Source organism: Taudactylus pleione, unplaced genomic scaffold, assembly GCF_031769625.1.
Source record: "Taudactylus pleione unplaced genomic scaffold, aTauple2 ptg000039l, whole genome shotgun sequence".
Classification (NCBI taxonomy): domain Eukaryota; kingdom Metazoa; phylum Chordata; class Amphibia; order Anura; family Myobatrachidae; genus Taudactylus; species Taudactylus pleione.
This window is the reverse complement of record NW_028284441.1, coordinates 122,459-142,347: the sequence shown is the minus strand read 5'-3', so window position 1 is coordinate 142,347 and position 19,889 is coordinate 122,459. Positions and strand designations below refer to the sequence as shown.

The 19,889-nt window shown below is 44.2% G+C and overlaps 1 protein-coding gene across 1 annotated transcript in view; it reads right to left on the bottom strand.

Moving 5' to 3' along the window:
* The window catches only part of LOC148538547 (NTPase KAP family P-loop domain-containing protein 1-like), a 33,816-nt gene extending 22,064 nt beyond the window's left edge, over positions 1 to 11,752 (bottom strand). Inside the window, exons 1-3 of the mRNA XM_088453078.1 lie at positions 11,693 to 11,752; positions 4,844 to 4,879; positions 4,294 to 4,359 (exon numbers count right to left, since the gene is read on the bottom strand). Coding sequence (XP_088309204.1) covers positions 4,294 to 4,359; positions 4,844 to 4,879; positions 11,693 to 11,752 — 162 coding nt within the window. The remainder of the gene's footprint in view (positions 1 to 4,293; positions 4,360 to 4,843; positions 4,880 to 11,692) is intronic.
* Positions 11,753 to 19,889: the final 8,137 nt, after the last annotated feature.

Below are 19,889 nucleotides of genomic sequence, written 5' to 3'. Positions count from 1 at the left end.
GTTATTTCAACTGGGCCCTTTCACATTGTGGAGTAACCCGGGTTATTTTATTCTGTAGTTTTGTTTGGTTGTTTTTGTACTTATGTGTAGTGCACAATGCACCAAATAATAAGTACTTAGATTTTACAGACGTAGACAAGTTCTCTTTAACCTCTCCATCGCAGCAGTACAAATATGGGGCCTGATTCAAGATGGACGCATTGCTAATGTTTACGCATTTGAGCAATTATTAAACTGTTCTCTGGGAATTATTACTTAACTAACTGCTACAGCTTGACCTCATTGCTGTCTATACAGAAACTTTTTGAGGTCCTTCTACGTATATTACTCGATCAGATGACTGCTTTTACACTAAAATGAATGTTGATTAATTATTGATCTATGGCCCTGATACTCTTTATTAATAATTTATTGAAGTATTTCCAAAGACTTATTGTCTTCTTTTTATCTGGTATCCCTGCATGGTTTTGCGATTTTCTTTTACTTGGCAGTTAGAACTGAATGAACAGTACCTTGGGCACATTACTGCAACCAGAGCTCAGTTCTATGCACCAACCAAAATAACCCAACTCGCCTCCTAACAGGATTCACTGAAGTTTGGCATGGTATATTACGCCACCAGATGGCAGCTAATTAAAGAGATGAATATTATTATTATTACATTTTATTTATAGGGCGCCACAAGTGGTCCGCAGCGCCGTACATCCTTCAACAGTAGGACAGTACAGGGTACACAGAACATTACTATACAGTAACCAGTACATAAACAGAGCACAAGTAACAATTAGCAAAACAATTCTCAGTACACAATCCAGCTGGGAAGGTGAAGGCTGTCATTGAAGTGCTAGAGAAGAGGGCTGTGAGATAGTAGGGAGGAGGACCCTGCTCTTCAGAGCTTACGATCTAGAAGTACAATATTAGCTACACAGTCTGTTACACAGTTGTAATGAATTGTAATATTACAGTTATTCTTGCAATTCCCTAACACAGAGCAGGATAAAGGTATTTTTATAGAAAGCTTAGACACAGTGAATACTGAAGGTAGAATACTTTTCAGGTGGAGAACTATGATCCTTCTAAATTGTGCAAACGTTCTTAAGTTCTCAAATTGTGAGAACAGTGCACATAGATAAAGTAACAGCACAACAGCTCACTGTAAGATGAAGAGACAAATTCAGAGACAAAGGCAGATTGTCCATAGGCTCATAAGGCCACCTGGAGGTCACAAGATGTTTTTCTTTTTCTTTTTTTATTCAATCTGATCTTTTTTTTTTTTTAAATAGAACTGAGCTTCTACTTACACTATAGTTGCAACATGTTGCAGCTATACAGGAAGATGATCAGCATGGCTCTCACTGGAATGCTCTCTGTATTGTATGGCAGTCACTGGGATTCTCTCTGAACTGTATAACAGTTGCTGGGGTGCTCTCTATATCAAATGGTGGTCATTAAGTTGCTCTCTGTATTGTATGATAATCATTTGCTGCTCTGTGTATTGTATAATGGTCACTAGTATGCTCTGTGTATTGTATGGCAGCCACTAGGATGATGTCTGTATTGCATGGCTTTTTTTATAGGATTCTCACTGTCCCACATAATGTTCTTTATGGTCAGAGCAAGTAGCAAAATAAGTCCAGGAGATTTTCTTTAATATGCGCAAAGGGCCAGATTCAGAGGCGCTCACAAAAAGCGAGCGCTCGCTCTGAATCAGGGCGGCCGCTTTTTTTTTTACCCGGCCTCCTGGCCGCTCACTAAGCTGTGGGTGACCACCCACAGCTTTTGCGAGCGGCCAGGTGATGGTTGCGACCATCGGGCTTGCGATGAGACACTACCACAAGCCCCAGTGAGCTTCCTGCTATAATAGAGCAGGATGCTCACTACTGACATCATGAGTGATGTCAGTAGGGCCACCCACAAATGGCAGGCGTTCCTTCAGGAACGCCTCAGTTTGTCCAGCCACCCCCCCCCTCCCCGCCTACAAAATGGGGCGAGCTGTCGATCAACATCGACAGCCGCCCCGTTTGTAGCGACCCCCCGGAGTGAGTGAATTTCTCACTCGCTCCGGGGCTCGCGCATGCCGCGCATGCGCAATGCCCCACCATCGACCCACTTGCGAGCGGGTCTGAATGAGGCCCAAAGCCCCAACAAATGAGGCATCTAGGTGGCCATCTGACAGTTGCTCTGACAAACCTCAGTAGCTGGTAGGAGTTGCTAAACCAGGCTGTTTGGCATGAGATTTCACCTAAGTGTTAGACTTGCTCTAGGTAAAATACAATGTTATGTATATTATTATAACTACTGATCATATATAAGTATTGCAGTTAGCAACACTAGTACCAGTATCAATAGTACTTACATACAATGCACTACAAAAGCTCTCACTACAGCTAACATACACTACAAATAGAGGTCATCATTGCTAGCTTACTTATATTACATATATTTCTGTCAACTTTACCACTGTTGTAGCCAGTGTGGAGGTAGTGCCTATGTGTCATAGGATCATATATATATATATATATATATATATATATATTGTGACACAGTTAGGTTAGGGGGTCCCTCTCCTGGGTAGAGGACTCCTTCCTTACACACACACACACACACACACACACACACACACACACACACACACACACACACAGCAGCAGGGAAGCAGCACACCAGTCTGGATGTAAGTACAAGCTGGTCGGCGCCAGTCTTTATTGTACAATGTCAGAAATATAAAGAAAACATAAATATAAATCCTAGCCCTGTCGGGGCACTAACTTCACAGGTAGTTCCCTCACTACCAGAACCTGGCAGGGCCTAATGCCCTCGCCAGCAACAAATGTACAGCACAACACTCACAGTTAGGTATCCAAGTGTCTCTGAGCAAACTCCCTGTCTGCTCTCCCAGGTGAGACAATCAGCCCTAAACACACTAGGCTTATATTGGCCACTCTCAGGTGAAAAACTAACAAGCCTGTTACCAGGCTGCGAGAACCAAAACCTGGAGAGGCCGTGGGTGGAGCCCTCCCTCTCCTCTCACCCACAACCCCCAGGTCCCAAACCGGCTTTTCAAAAAGCCGAAACTCAAGCCTGCTACACTGCAGACTTTCTCCTGGGGGTTTAAAACACCAAAGACAGGAATCTGGGACAAATGTACCTGCCACAGACCACTTTACCAGTGATCCTATCACAATATATATATATATATATATATATATGCGCATCATATATTTAATTTTTTAGTCTTTGTAAATTAATTGGAGATTAAATACTATGTGTATATATGTAAACTGATGATAGTTACTATGTGTATATATGTAAACTGATGATAGTTAAGATATGTATATGCTGTACAGGGTGGTAGAAGTCATGGTAAGAACACAAGCACTCAGGGTAAGGGTCTGTGTCTTAGAAAATACTAGAAGGGGAACGAGGGGATCTGAAGGCTCGAGCCATAGGTGGAGGAGAAGCGGGGGTTGGTGGGCACTTGGCAAGTGTCAGTTGGAGAGGAGAGAGACAGCAGAGGTGCGGATGGTCTGTGGTTCCTCTCTCCAGTGCGGTCTCAGAGTGCAGCGTTGAGAGCTAGAAGACTGCTGCTGGGAGTCGGAGGCGTGCTAACTAGTGAGGGGCAATATAGTTGCTGAAGAGGCATCCCACTTCGGAAGATAAGCAGTGGTTGGAGAGAGAAAGGTGTCCGGCATAGGCTGCATCATAGTGGATGGCTGTACAGAGGAAGGCGGAGATCAGAGAGACTGCGGCGTCCGGGTCAGGTAGCGGTAGCAGCAGAGCTCGGGATCGGGGGAGAAGCTGTGTATTATAGCCAGCCCAGCAGATACCGAACTTCAGTCTCGCGCTAACCGCGGGGAATGAAGTTGGAGCCGCAATTGTTTCTTCCCTTTGCTGGCATTAACGGACCTGCAGAGGCACAGCAGGAGCGCTGTACCTATGGAGTGAGTAGAGTCATTCCAATGCACCTCACATAAACAGACTTCGTCTTTGCTTAATACAGAAGAAGGATCAAAGGCCAGATTAATGATTAACAATGCTGTCCCTCATATATAAGGCTGATTTTATACCTTGCTGCCCTATAGAGTATACTATCTAAATATATATATATATATATATATATATATATATATATATATATATATATATATATATATATATATATATACATTTAACTAAGGAGTCAGAATATTGAAAGAGAAAGTGGTGCAGGGATAAAGACGGATAGCAGTGTGGGCTAAGGCTCACAGGGAACTTTATAAGCGTCTGTAGTAGAGTATACTTTATAATTCTTACCAATTCAGCCTCCAGGGGATTATAGGCTGCAACATTGTAACAGATTATCACGTGAATAGAAACAAGCTACAGATAGGAACACAAAGAATTAACCTAGTGAAATAGAAGGCTGTGAGGGGAATACAGCATATCAACTATAATCTCTCACTGTGACTTCTGCCACTCTATTGAGGATTGTATATTTATTCAGTTTAGGAGAAGGTGAAATTGCTCCATTGAGCAACAATCTTCGTCCCGTTCATGTGGAGGAGTCAGTTAGTTATTAATAAGGGATAGACTATTTGCTTCCGCTGCCAGGAGACTTTATCCGGGACTTTCACACATTGGCAGAGTTATGTAAATCCTGAACTAATTGATATACGGGAGTTTATTCAGCACAATCCAGGCTTAGAGTAACTGTTTAAGATGATATTGTAGAATAATATGTGTTATAGATATATGAAATAACCTTGGATTACATTGACCAGCATATGCTGAATTTGTAACTGTATGTCGATTTCTTTTATAAATAGTATATTAGAAAACCATTTACAATTTGTGAGTCACTTACCTGAAGTAGTGTCGACGAGCTGTTTAGAACCAGGACCTGAAAGAAAATAATCGATTGGGTTTGTCAAATATTGAAAATTGTATTATATGAATACTATATACACTAACACCCCACAACTTGTCATTACTCTGTATGGGCTTTCCCAGGTTGGCCTAAATATTTTCATAAAATATAAATCTGGGTGGAGGCACTGATATAAGGGTACCTCACCTAATAGGCTGTGAATGGTAGATACATCCTAGGATAATCGTAACGTAACCGGGTGTCCCTTTAGGGGTTAAATGGAGGGTTACACTGTTTCCATGCCATGTACAGTAAATGCTCCATTCAGAAGTGTTTTATTCATTCATACACAATACCGCTTACATGGTCAGTGTCACTTGCTCTCACACTGATCGCAAATGCTGCGGCTAGCGCAGTGGCGTCACAAGGGGGGTGCAGGCCGAACCTGGGTGTCACCCGCCGAGGGGTGACATCAAGGTGCAGACTCCCCGTCAGTGACAGGAGGCGGGTGCTGCACTGTATAATTAAGTGCAACACTCGGCTCCTGACACTGTGAGGGAGCCGGCACTGCACACAGGGCAGTCACTCCGCACCCCCCTTGCCCCACTGTCTGCATTTAATTATACTGTAACCATGGGGGTTCGGGCCCAGAGGCCCCATCCCTTCCAACATGGCCCACCCCCTGCACACGCCCCCTTTCCATCTGCACAGCATCCCTCCCTGCACCAGGTGACACTACGAGGAGGGACGCCACTGGGCCAGTGTCAATACCACTCACATACATTACAAATGCTGTGGTCAGTGTCACTAACACAAATATAATCTGCAGATGCTATGGTCAGTGTCACAAATACCAACAGATGATACAAATACAGTGGTTACTATTACTAGCACTGTAATAATATAAAAATGTTGTGGACAATGTCATTAGGGATGATTCAGAGACAGTCGCAGCTGTGATCCTGTATGCAGCAGATGTGCAAATGTAACCTCCAGGATTTTTACCGAGACGCCCACAGTCGGTGTCTCAGATTCACCGCTTGTGCACGAGGACGCAACCATTGGACGCACATCAGTCGAACATCCAACTTCTGAGTGTTCACATGGTCGCGTAGAATGGGCGATGGTAGAAATACACCGGAGCCATATTTACTGTAAACTAAATCGTAGTCTCAAGCCACATGTACAACGACGCATCTTTGCTAATTATGCACACCCATAAAACTCCATTTTGATGGCCAGACACGCCTGCGTTCGCACCACCACTACCCCGTTCACAAGCACCTTCCCCTGTTACCACCCATAAAACGGCGCTATCTGTCACTCAAAGTTAGCGGCCAGTCTGTGTACTACGAGCGCACGATTCCCGGCCGCAGTGACTGGTTTGTACATGCGTACTTTGACACATACGTATGTGCAAACATGCGATAATCGTCCATAGCGAGCGTGTGCAGCTTAGTGTGGGCCTCCTCCTCTCTAATGGCACAGTAGATTATGGCTTGATGCCAAAATCTACTGTGCATGCCATGTGCGGGTCTCTGGGAAAATGGCACCCCACGCCTTAGTCCCGGGGACATAAGTACTGTGCATATGCTAGTCACCAGGAAAATGGCTGCTGCCATTTTCTCAGATATTTTTGCTACTCTGCAGCGCCGGCCTGGTGCACTCTGGAGATTATGGACAGGTAAGTATAACACTATATGGGTGCAGTGTGTGCGGCATGCCCCCCCCTGAACCCAGGGGTCCGTGTGCATCACACACCCTGCAGGCAAATTTTAATAAATTTTAATTGATTTAAAATTGATACAAAACGATGTTGTGTTTCTGGGGCTTAATCACACATTTACTAATACTTAAAAAAAAAAAAGTCTGTTTGCAAATGTGTAATTTAGCCCCAGAAACACAACATTGATGTTGATCGATTTTAAACCAATCAAAATCGACCTTTAGTAAATATACCCAATAGTGTTCCTTTCAGTCATCTTAAGTGAACACTTGCTAAATTTACTAGGAGATAGTCTAGTGTTAGTAAGTGACTGTCACCAACTGCCATATTTTACAGTGACCATTCCATAGTTAAAGATTTGTCCCTTTTATATTTTGATAAATATATATTTTTAAATACCACATGCAAAGTACAATTGCTTCTATTGAACATATCAAATGCAATATCTATCTATCTATCTATCTATCTATCTATCTATCTATCTATCTATCTATCTATCTATCCGTATAGAGGAAATGAATACACCAGTTTCCAATGTTTTATCAAGGGTGCCACAGTATTGTACTAGGAGATGAAAAAGAGCACTACAAGTTGTGATTCACACACCAAAGTGTTTATTTACAGCATTTGAAATAAACAGCAGCGTTTCCTGCAGCCAGGTGCCCTTTCTCAAACTACCAGAGTAACAGATCACAGGCGTTACTTGCTAATTAAGCAATGATATGATGTCATCAATCTAACATCTGCATCATCAATTATACAAAAAAAATTGAAATACACAGTACAGTATAGCAGACATAGGAAATTGTAAATGTATAAAGGCAAGCACAATTGGGGGAATAATACCAAATTTGCATGTATTTAGGTACAAAAAGCACATAATAGTCAGAGCCAACCAGCACATAAATAGTTAACTAAGTGAACAGTCAGAAAAGTAAATGCAGAGTGGGAGAGAGCAAAAGTGATCAGATAGTGTATGTACAGGATCCCTAGCAATTGAGGGATCAAGACATCAGCAGCCAAACATTAAAGACCCTAATATACAATATGAGAGTGTACTTATAGAGAATAAAAAACTGCACCAAACACAGTATACAATCAGTATACATGTACAGACCTGCATCAGTTTTCCATAAAGCACAATCACACACACTGCATTTCCAACAACATCATCAATACTAGAGTGACCGGTTCCCACAAGCTACATCCACAATACAAGAGTGACCGGTTCACAACAGTCACATACACAATACAAGAGTGACCATTTCCCAACAGTCACATACACAATACAAGAGTGACCAGTTCACAATAGTCACATCCACAATACAAGAGTGACCGGTTCACAATTTGTCTACTTACCAGACAGACTCAGAAAGAGGAAATAACTCCCTGCCTGTTTGCCTATGGGATTACGGTATAATAGATATGGGTTACACTAAAGCACTGTTAGTTCAACATGGGCCTGGCTTGGACTTTATCCTTACAAATAATGTGATTATGGGGCACTAGGTGGCTGAGTAATAGGGCAATATACATAAGCGTATGTACATACAGGGAAATATTTGAGTGTAGAGTGCAATTTAACAATTGTTGATACAAAAGTGCATTACAACATTACAAAATGAAATAATAGGAACAAAATACCGCCAATTTGTGATGTATCTGAAGGGTAAAAATTAAGCAATGATGAAAGTGATACTACATATTTACAATGTACTTTTCATAAATACAAATAATGTATACTGTATATAATTATTACATTTATAAGGGATGACTTGAATATCATTTAACTTGCCACCTCAATCCTTAGTGTGGTAGGCACTCCCAGGCCTCATAGCACATTCCTGATCCTCCATGGTGTAGCACCAGGAGTCACAATGGTGGCAGCTGGACCTTAAAGGAACAGGGGTCTAGGATGAAATCCCTGAGGCCGGGTACACGCCAAAACGATGTGGTTCCTGGCTGACGGGATGACCGATGTAACTATACGTCGGTCGTCCATAAACACTGAGCGATATATCGTTCACGGCCGCATTTAGAATGCATGCCTTCCGCACCGGGTCATCACATCTGGTGTGCAGAACATCAGATGTGATGACGTCGCTGATGACCCGCAGTAGCTTGCAATCGCAGGTACACATTAGGCGATGTGCCCAATATATATTGTTCTGATCCGCTTCAAACCAATAGATAAACAATATATCGTCTAATGTGTACCCAGCCTTAATCACCTCTGTGTGCTAGCCTGTGACAAAGGAGGTTGTGGTCCTTCTTTTCTGTAAAATATCGCATCACTGGTGGCCTCTTTTCTACCTCGACTGTTATCAGATTGCATAGCGATAACTCATGGCTCAAACGCACAGTTGTCATGTTATCAGTAGAGATGCTCAAACCCGTAGAACAGGTTCTAGCTAAAATTGATAGATTTATAGACCTCGAACATGAACTGTGAAATTCGACTGTCAAATATGGCAATGTGTGGTGTTTCAAATTAAACAGATGTTAAAATACTTTACTGTTGTATAATATTATTTAAATAGTATTAAAAATAATATATTCAAAAATATTACTGTTAATAAAAATGGTGAACCTGGGATGTGAGCGGTGAACCTGGAACCGTTTGCAAATGTATGTAAGTGAGATATCTGCATTACTGTTATCATGAAAGATGTATGTCTCTTTTACTTGCAGTGTGCTGGGGGAACTTGTTTTTTTTCCTTGTCTAGATTGACCCCCCCTCCCTTACATGCACCTGTAAGGTGCCCATCCACTACACAATTTAATTGTAATTGCGCGATTGAACTATAACGATATTGTTATCGTTCATAAATCGTTTGCAAATGATTTGCAAAAATGTCTAAAACGACCAGCGATGCGCGCTCCCGCTGGTCGTTTAGACATCTATTTTCGGGCAAACATGCTGGACAACCTGACTGCTCGTTCAGTGTAGGCACATCACAGACTGACAAACGAATGCACAATTACAATGTCGTAATCGTGCAGTCATTTTCATGTCTTCTAGTGGATGGGCACCTTTACATACACCAGAGAAGAGCCTATAAATTGATTGAGCAGCTACCAATTTGTGTATCACTGTTCAGAAAATAATGCATGGGCTCAGTAGCTGGAGGGTGTGCTGATACGGAATCAGTATGAAATACCCGGCAGCGGTAGCCCGATATCAGCAGAGATCCCGGCAGCGGAAGCCCGACAGCGCTGGAAATCATGATCGTGGATAGGTGAGTATCTACTAATCTAACCTAACCCCCCTAACCCTAACCCTCCTTAGGGGTTCCTAACTCTAACCTCCCCGCCAAGTGCCTAACCCTAATCCCCCCTCTAAGTGCCTAACCCTAACCACCCCCTTCCCCGCTGCCTAAACCTAAGTCCCCCGGGGGGGTGCATAACCCTAAGTCCCCCCCGGGGGTGCCTAACCCTAACCCTCCCTCCCCCTAGCCTAACCCTAACCCTCCCGGGGGGGTGCCTAACCCTAAGTCTCAGCCAGGAGCCCTAAACCTAACCCTCCCCCCTGCGGCTGTCCGCTCGCGACGCCCGGCATCACTACGATCGGGATGCCGGTCGCCGGTCTCCCGGCGCCGGGGAAATGCCGGGTGTCTACATCTAGACGCCCGGCACTTCACCCTTGCCGGTATATGACAGTCGGGAAGCCGGCTGCCGGTATTTAGGAAGTCGGCTTCCCGATTGCATACCACTGATACTTGTAGTACTATATTGGATAGGCTTGCCATATCATCCCTTTAATTCGGGACACATATGAATTACACAGATTCTGTGGCTGGCTGACTTCATGTTTCCACAACACCTGGTTTTAAGCAGCCACAGAACTCGTGTAATTCACATGTGTCCTGAATTAAAGGGATGATATGGCAAGTCTATATAGTAGAGCATTTTTCAACCGCTGTGCCATGGCATACTAGTGTGCGGCAAGCAGTTGTCAAGTGTTCCGCAAGGTCAGCTAATGCTGCGTACACACGGGACGACTTGCTCGATTATTGATATCGTTGAACGATTTTTCCTATTTTAAAATTGAACGATATCATTGAAAGATTTCATCAATGATCATGAACGATTTTATGAACGATGAACGATTTCTGACGGTATTTAAATGATGAAGAATTCATAGATATCGAGCAAATTGGCCAGCCTGTACGGTTGGCCTCAGATATCGTTATCGTCCATACGGCCACGTGCATCGTTGGTCGTTCAGTGCAAAAAATAACGATATAAACGATCTAACGATATCGTTATCATTCATATCGTTGACAAAAGTCGTCCCGTGTGTACGCAGTTTAAGTCAGAGTTGACAAGGAAAATAAAAGCAGCGCTATAGTGGTGTAAATTAATCACAGATACATATAAGTAAAATACCTAATTTATTAAAGAAATATATAAAATATTCTATTAATCAACTTATAATCATAAGCATCCTGTACAAGAACTTATTTGTAAACATACAGTGTACATAAAAATGACATCAACCAGTGTGTATAACAATCTGTGTGCAAATATATAAAAAATCTATTCATAGTGAGCTCATGATTGTTAAGTTCAGTCCAGAGCAATGTAAGAAAAACCCAGAAAGCAGTATTTGCTAATAAATATGTAAGTAAAATGATTGATAGAGCCGGTTTGCGACCTGCCGTGTGCTCCAACACAGTCACTCACCGCCAGTATACAACCACTGTGGTATATTAAAGGGGCAAAAGGAGCTGGCTTGCGGCCTGCCAGATGACGCTCCTATGCGATTGTATCCCCTGATACCTCCGGCATACTCTTGCTGGTCTCCAGATACTGAGATGTGTAATAATGAGGGGGCCAGTGGAGTTGGCTTGCGACCTGCCAAGTGTGGCTCTGATGCGACTAGGACCCCCCCATGTCTCATAAATACAGTATCTCTATTGAGCAGAATATGGTGTAACCTCAGCGGTGCGACAACATGCATATAATTATGCTCCTGGGTAACAGCAGACCAGCGTGTATACTGTCATGAATAGCAACAGGTAGGAATAATGAATTTCCCAAGCACACCTTCTGACTGAAAAAATCTGCTTGTCAGAAGAAACCAAAGAAAATAGGTGCATGGTCAGAGTTGACTTTACTTGCACTGCTGAGCCGTGAGCGTTGGGCTCTTCTGGGAGGCTCAGGCACACCCGAACCATGACCTATGGAGAAGCAGTGGCATGACTTAGGCAGGGTTGCCGACATTTAACTCCCTCCTTCCGGGAGGGAGCTGTCGGGCAATCACAGGGGAAAGTCTCACGGCAAAAAGGGGGCGTGTCACGGGAGATAAGGGGGCGTGGTCAGGAGGATGACACGCCATTGGGGCGGGGCATGACAGCGCAATCGCGTCATCATAGCCCCGCCCCCTCTTCACAATGCCGATATTAATGGCATTGTGATGCAGGGGGCGGGACTACGATGACGCGATTCAGCGCAAATCGCGTCATCGCCCCCCCGCTGCCGGGGTTTATGCAGGTGGGTCGCTGGGGCTGGGAGACTTGCCTACCTTTCCGGGGGGCTGGGAGCGGCACCCGATTTTCGGGAGGCTCCCGGCCGAATCGGGAGGGTAGGCAAGTATGGACTTAGGTCACATATGCCATGTTGCTTGCCCGCCTGCACACTGCTCCCAGCTCTGCACTGTGTGCTCAGTCACTGAGTGTGACTGAGCAACCCCAGGCAATGAGGGGCAGGAGAGGGACGACATTGAGCCTTCTCAGCTGGTTATTTTATTTTTTTATGTGGGGGCCAACAGGGCCGCCATCAGGGGGTGAACTGCCGGGACTGGAGTCCCGGGCCTGGCCTCTGGCTGAACAAGGGGGGGCCCGCCCGCCGCTACTGCCGCCACTGCAGAGTTTGAACTACCCCCTTGAAGAGACGGGGACCCGGCTGCCGCTGCTACTGCCCCCCGACATGGATGGAACATCTTCATTGGAGGGAGCTGGAGGTGGCAGCCAGGGACCGCTTGGGCCCGCTCCTCCACCAGCTTACAGTGACAGTCGGACTCCAAAACAGTGCGCGTGTGTGATGTCCCAGGCGCGCCGCTAGAGGGCGAGGTCGACGTCGGAGCCGTGGATGAAGAGGAGCAGCCGCGTCCGCAGTGCTGGGGGACCGTGGAGGAAGCAGGATCCTTCTCAACGTAAATAAGGTAAGTGAGGTGATTAAAAAAAAAAAAAGTCTGGGCCCACAGACTTATTTAATAACTTGCGGGGGGGGGGGGGGGGGGTTGAGGTGAAAAAAAGGCTTGCTAAATATTTGTAGCATTAGAGGATTATGATAAAAACTTTTGTGCTGCATTCACACAGAGATAGCATCGGTTACAGGAGGATCTGTGAGTCTCCTATAAGCACGATGTGTGGAAGGCACGGACTCAGCCAACTGTTATAGGTCTTATAAGCTTGGTCACGTCACTGTTACATGCTACAGTCTGACATCTACACCAACAGGAGATTGCGTGGCCAACTACAAAGTGCAACATCAGTGCACTTACCAATGGTTCCTAGCCACCCTAAATACTAGTCCCCTGGGGTTAGGAGCCATAAATATATATAGCCACTCACCCACTGGGGTTAGTAGCCACACTAAAAAATATATATTACTTCCTCTCACACTATATATTTTACTAGCCCCTCATCCTCTGGGGTTAGTAGCCATACATATAACTGGCCACCTGTGTTTAGTAGCCAGAGTGTGTGTGTGATATAGATATATATATATATATATGCCCCTCACCTGTTGGGGTTAGTATCCACACTATGGACCTCATTCAGAGTCGGTCGTTGCAGCCACTAGGGCGTACGCCACCGATGTTCGCTAAACTGCGCATGTGTAAAATTCGCAATGCGCGTGCGCAAATTAGCTATTACAATCAGAAATTGCTCTCTCCTTGAACACAGCCAGGTCGTTAGTTTGAGTGACAGGATGAGGCATTTGTGGGTAGTAACAGGGGAAGGTGCTTGTGAACGGGGGAGTGGAGATCTGAACGCAGGCGTGCCTGACTAAGCAAACAGCGTTTTATGGGAGTGCATAATTAACTAAGTAGTGTCATGGCACATGTGACATGGGAGGTTTTTACACTGACTAGATCGTAGTGCTTAAGAGAGGGTATGGTCAACCTTAAGCTCTACGAGCAGCTCCGATGGTTCCCGATGGTCTCGATTAATCCTTATATGCCCGGAGATGACGTGTAATGCGAACAAAAAGGGGGCTTATTTTTAGTCTTACGGCTGCATCCTCCCCTCGCTCGTCCAGCTAACCATCCCATCTTAACGACGCAACTTGCAAGCGCTTCATTTGCATATCCGGCCTCTTTTACCTTACGACCGTGTGGCCTCAACGACCGACTCTGAATGAGGTCCTATATACCTAGGCCCTCAGCCACTCTAGTAGTCAGGCAGCCCCCCACACTGTGGTCACAGCCACTATATAACTGGCCCCTCATCCCCTTGGGTTAGTACACTTTATAACTGGCCCCTCATCCCCTGGGGATAGTACACTAAATACCTGGCCCCTCATCCCCTGGGGATAGTACACTAAATACCTGGCCCCTCATCCCCTGGCCAACCAATGTGATTGTTTTTTTTTCTGTGGTGCCAGTGTTTTCTTTCTGTGGGAACCATTTTGTTTAAAAAAAATTATCTGTGGGGCCATTGTGTTCTATGTTTTTTCTGTGGGGCATAATGTGTTTGTTTTTGTTCTGTGGGGGCCATTGTGTAGTATTTTTTTCTGTGGGGGGCAATGTGTGTGTTTGTTTTTCTGTGTGGGCCAATGTCTGTTCTTTTTCCTGTGCGGGGCCAAGTTGTGTGTCTTTTTTTGGTGTGCCTTAGCAAATTTAAAATCTTGTTCGGTGTGTGCCGCAAGTTGAAAAAGGTTGAAAGTCACTGAATTAGAGGATTGAGATATATATATTGAGTTCTCAGTTTAGAAATACATAAGCATATGACCCATAGTAAGGGTCATTATCATCTAGTGTAGGACCACCAGAGCAGGGACGCCTTGCCACGGTTGGTGGCTTACCATATGTTTGCAAATGTATCTAACTGAGATCTCTGCATTACTATTATCATGTACGATGTACTGTATGTCTCTTTTACTGGTCTATTGCAGTATTCTGGGGGAACTTGTATTGTTGCTTTTTTTTGTCTAGATTAATCCCTCCTTCACATGCACCTGTTTCATGCCAATGAATTTATTGGGCAGCTACCATTTTGTTTATCAAAGTTAACAAGTAACCTCCAACACACATCAAACTGGGAATATGAGTGGAATCGGAACTTACTGAAGACTGTACTGCTAACATGTTACTACTGAACCTGATGATGGTTTCCTCCCACACTCTAAAAACATACTGGTAGGCTAATTGGCCTCTGACAAAATTAACCCTAATGTACAGCCATGGCCAAAAGTTTTGAGATAGACACAAGTATTGGTTTTCACAAAGTCTGCTGCTTCAGTTATTATGATGGCAATTTGCATATACTCCAGAATGTCATGAAGAGTGATCAGATGAATTGCAATTAATTGCAAAGTCCCTCTTTGCCATGACAATGAACTTAGGGCCCGATTGAGACCCGCTCGCTAGGAAGCGTTCGCATGCAGCCAGACGATTTTTGCATTGTGCGCATGCGTACGCAGTGCACGTACGTGAATCAGTCCGAGCGATCGGGAAGCATACGCTCGCTGCGCATAGAATGCTCAGCCAAGTGAGTGACAGGAGAAGCCACTTGTCTGTGGTGAAAGGTCTGGTCTTTGAAAATGGGGGAGTGGAGGTCCGAACGCAGGCGTTCCTGAGTGTCTCAATGCCATTTCAGAGGCGTGCATAATTAAGAGGCTGCATCATAGTACACGTCACCTGGCTGGATAGTGCACTGAAGTGCTCGCAGTGGTTGCAGTAGGGTATGGTCAACTACAAGCGCTGCGTTCACTTCCGATGGTACCGATGGTTGCATACACATCTTGAAGATGGCGTGAGCAAGTGGGCATCTTAAGACAGGCTGGTGGACATCTGCATACACAGAGCCATCGCACGCCAAGCCATAGTGGGCGTGCTTATGCCTTGCCGTGCGATCGCCTGCCTTACTGTCACTTAGCCGAATTTGCATACGTATCCAGCGAGCGTACACATCTAGCGAGCTGGTCTGAATCGAGCCCTTAATCCCAAAAACAACATTTCCCTTGCATTTCAGCCCTGCCACAAAGGGATATAAGAATAGAGACAGGTGCACAAGTGGGAACTGCAACCAACTAATACAAAGGCAAATATGAACAAACAAAAGGCAGCGCTGATTGACAAAATATAAAAACAATTTATTATATCACATATAGTATATTGCAATGGGACAAATATATAAAACACAATGTGTCAGGTCAATATAATATGAATATAGTAAAAAACACAGATTTGTGCAAGCTGCAGATCTAATCAAAACAAATGTGACTCCTGGTTTAATCATAAAAATCCCTCTCAGATAAGTCTTTCCAGGTAGTGTATATACACAAATGAAAGTAACAAATCCCTGCAAATAGATGTTCTCACCTAATCAGTAATGTTTTTGGGAATGTCAATTCCAGTGCATGCGGTAATGCTTGAGTGGTTACGCCTCAAAGGTAGGCTGCAGAAGAATAAAGTGAACAAGTGTTGACGGAATCAGAGACAATTGATGGTGCCGTGGAAAATTACCCATCCGGTCCTGTGGCTCACCTCAGCCTTGGTCGGCTCTTGATGACAGTCTCTCCGCTAAAGACTCCCAGGCTATGTGAGCTGGCGCCCGCGTCTGTGTCGGCGTGTCAGTGGTCGGCAGCCACTGTGCTTCTGTATCCAAGTGTGTAGTAATAAACTGGGAGTCAAGTCCCGGGGAAACGCATTAAAGCTTTTGGGTTTTTGCTGCTATATCAGACAGATCTTCCTAGACGATCAATACTGTCCCTTCTGAAAGGAATTACATCCCCGCGACTTTGTCTCACCTAGACTTCTACACGGGAGCTCTTTATTACTACACACTTGGATACAGGCTTGGGGTGTGAATGCTTTGGCCATGGAGCCCCGGTGATAGGGTCTCCTGGCTGTGGCATTACACCCTGGTCGGTTTGGGTCCGGAGCTGGTTTTAAATATAGGGGGACCCCTACGCATTTCCCCCCCCCTATATTTAAAACCAGCACTGCTGCTGGGTCCTAAATTATGGGGGAACCCTACTCGTTCTGTACCCCGTAATTTTAGGAACCAGGACTGGCTGAGCAGTCCAGGGCTGGTTATGCTTTTGGGGGGAACCCTACGTCATTTATTTTTGCCATTTAACCCGTTTTTTACAGGTACAACACAGAAGCAGCCTTCACATATCTCACTGATATGTGCAGGCTGCTTGCTCGGGATAGTTTTGCAGAGAAAAAACACAATCTCAGGTGAGTAATCTCATTTAAACTTGCTACTTGGGGGAGATATCTCGATCTGCTTCACAACCGGCCATCTCACTCTCAGCTAAACTCACTTTTTAGTAAATTTGTGAGTTTAAAAACAGGAAGATCACCCGAGTCTCGGGGGCGCAAAGCGGGTTTAAAATATAAAACTCGATCAGACTCGATTCTTAGTAAATTTACCCCTTAGTATCAGTATCTGCTGAATAATAACCTAGGCCCTCATTCAGAGCCGCTCGTTAGCGGCAGTACGCTCGTTCCGAGCGATGTTCGCACATCTGCGCATGCGTACGGTTTTTAGTACGCATGCGCGAACCAGTCAGTGCGGCCGAAAATCGTTTGTACGCTATATAGCGAGTGCCTGCTATTTTGAGTGACAGAATGAGACGTATGTGGGTGGTAACAGGGGAAGGTGCTTGAAAACGGGGGAGTGGAATTCGAACGCAGGCGTGCTTAAAGGTCAAAACGTTTTAAGGGTGTGCATAATTAATCCAGCAGCGTCATTGACCACGTCACTTGGTTTTTTTAAACTCAGAACTGCTCGCAAAATAGCGGTTGAAAAAACCAACCACAAGAATAGCGAGCAGTTCATACGCTGTACGATGTACTTGATTAATCTAATAAATAGCGGACATGACGTATGGTGCGAGCGGCCAGGGGGCGTTTTTATCAAATAAACGAGCGTATGTTTTGCTCGCTTGTTCAGACTTAGAGGTGTGAACAGACTGCAATGTGCGAACGGATCATTTGAATAGCCACCCCTTGTTTTTGAACGAACGACCGCAAATAGCGAACGGCTCTGAATGAGGGCCTTAGTCTTCTATATAAGACCTACTGAGTGTCCCAGTCACATTATTATTTTACTAGATTTTATACTGTTCATGGAACATTTACCTTTTTATTGTCTTTATTTTGTATAATATTTCTCAAAGTATTTGTATTTTTTCTGTGTATTTTATTTACACTCCTGTATGTTACCCTTTTCAACTATGTAATGCATACTCAGCGGTACTATGTCATGCATACTCAGCGGTATTACTGTATGTCATGCATACTCACCTGTAATATGTAATGCATACTCAGCTGTACTATGTATGCATACTCACCTGTAATATGTAATGCATACTCAGCGGTACTATGCAATACATACTCAGCGGTGCTCGGTGATGTCCTCCGGGTCTCCGGTCAGCTGGTCTCCCATCCTGCACTGTGACCCCGGTCAGCTGTTCTATGCAGCAGCTGACCAGGGTCCCAGTGCAGGAGCCGGGAGACCAGTTGACTGGAGCCCCGGAGGACATCACTGAGCTCCGATCACCCTGGATGCAGGTAAATGTTTTATTATTGCAGTGATCGTAATGTGGTCTATTCAGACCACACAGCTGATCACAGGGGCTGGCTCTGCTGTATTTTTTTCTCAATATATTTTTAGTAACTTTGGCCAGATCACATTTCTCATTACAAGTATGGGAAATGTGATCTGTTTACTAAAGATATGTGATAATTAGGGTTTGGAGTCGAATTTTACAAATTGTACTCCAATTGCCCATTTTTATGTGATACTAAAATAATGTAAAAACACCCTTTTTCATTTTATTTTAGTAAAAATAATGTTAATAAATAGGCCCCTTTAAGAGAAAAGTAAATCATTCATTATAAACTGCCCACATAGCTTATGCAGAGCTATAATCTTGTGCTATACAGACCCTAACAGAATCTGCACTTTTCACATAATTTGTAGAGATAAACAAATTTTTTTTAAGCAGTTAAAAATTCTATCAAATTTACTGGTTTGATGGCCACGAACATGTCCATGATACAAATGCCAATAGTGCCTGATTCAAGCTTGTGGTTTGAAATTTCTGTTCCTTGTTAATACTAATAATAGGCATTTTGTTTTCAATCATAGGGCTATTTGTACGAAGCGGGCCACTTTAAATTTTCAGCGCCAAGCCACAGCTTCGTAAATATAGCCCATTGTGTTAGAGAATCACCATTCACATTAAAAGTTAGTTTTATTTTATATTTTTACTTTAAAAACCATATCGATTACATTTGTAAATAATAAGTAATGTATTCAACCTCAGAACACTAATATGTTTGAAGCTCGTCATTTGCATTTGAGTTTTGCATAAACCTGCCAACCAGCAGGACCATTATCCAAACCTGTTCTAATTTTTTTTTTTTTTTTAATCTGCTAGCAATTTTTAGTGGTTTGTTTACAGGGCCAAGATGTATATACTAACACGTCCTTGGAACAACAAGTTCTGCCTTACATGGTTCTTTTTTCTACATATCCACGGTCAGGAGGGTTCCATCTGAGATCAAAAATAATCCCCTCTTAATAAAAAATAGAAAGTTGTGGCACATTCTGTGACATAAAGCCTTCATCAATGCTCACAAATTAATCCATCTTCCCTATTTATGTAATAAAGATTTTCAAGATGGCATGGTGTCCTATCGTTTCACAATATGGAGGGTGGGGGGAATTTACTTAACATCTCAATTCTCGCGCAAGATGGCCCCTCACATTTTTAGAGACTATGGAGAAATGTTAAACTTTATGGGCATTTCCATTTGCTTAGCTCCAAGTACAATATTATATTAGCTCTTTGGTGAAGGTATTTTTGGAGGCTGGTTGGCACATCCTGCTTGAAAAGGACCTCAATCACGCAGTGGTTGCAGCCAGTGGTATCCTTCATTGAGGTGACACCCGGTTCGGGTAGGGGCGGGCAGGGTTGTTGTGCGCGCTGTGAATCCACATGCCACCAAAAAAGGGGCATGGCCTCATGGGTAGGGGGCATGGCTTTGCGGCCCTCACCCCCAGTTTTAGTCACTACGGGGGTCCGGGAGATGCTGGCTGCCCCCAGGGACAAGTCTGTTTCCAAGAG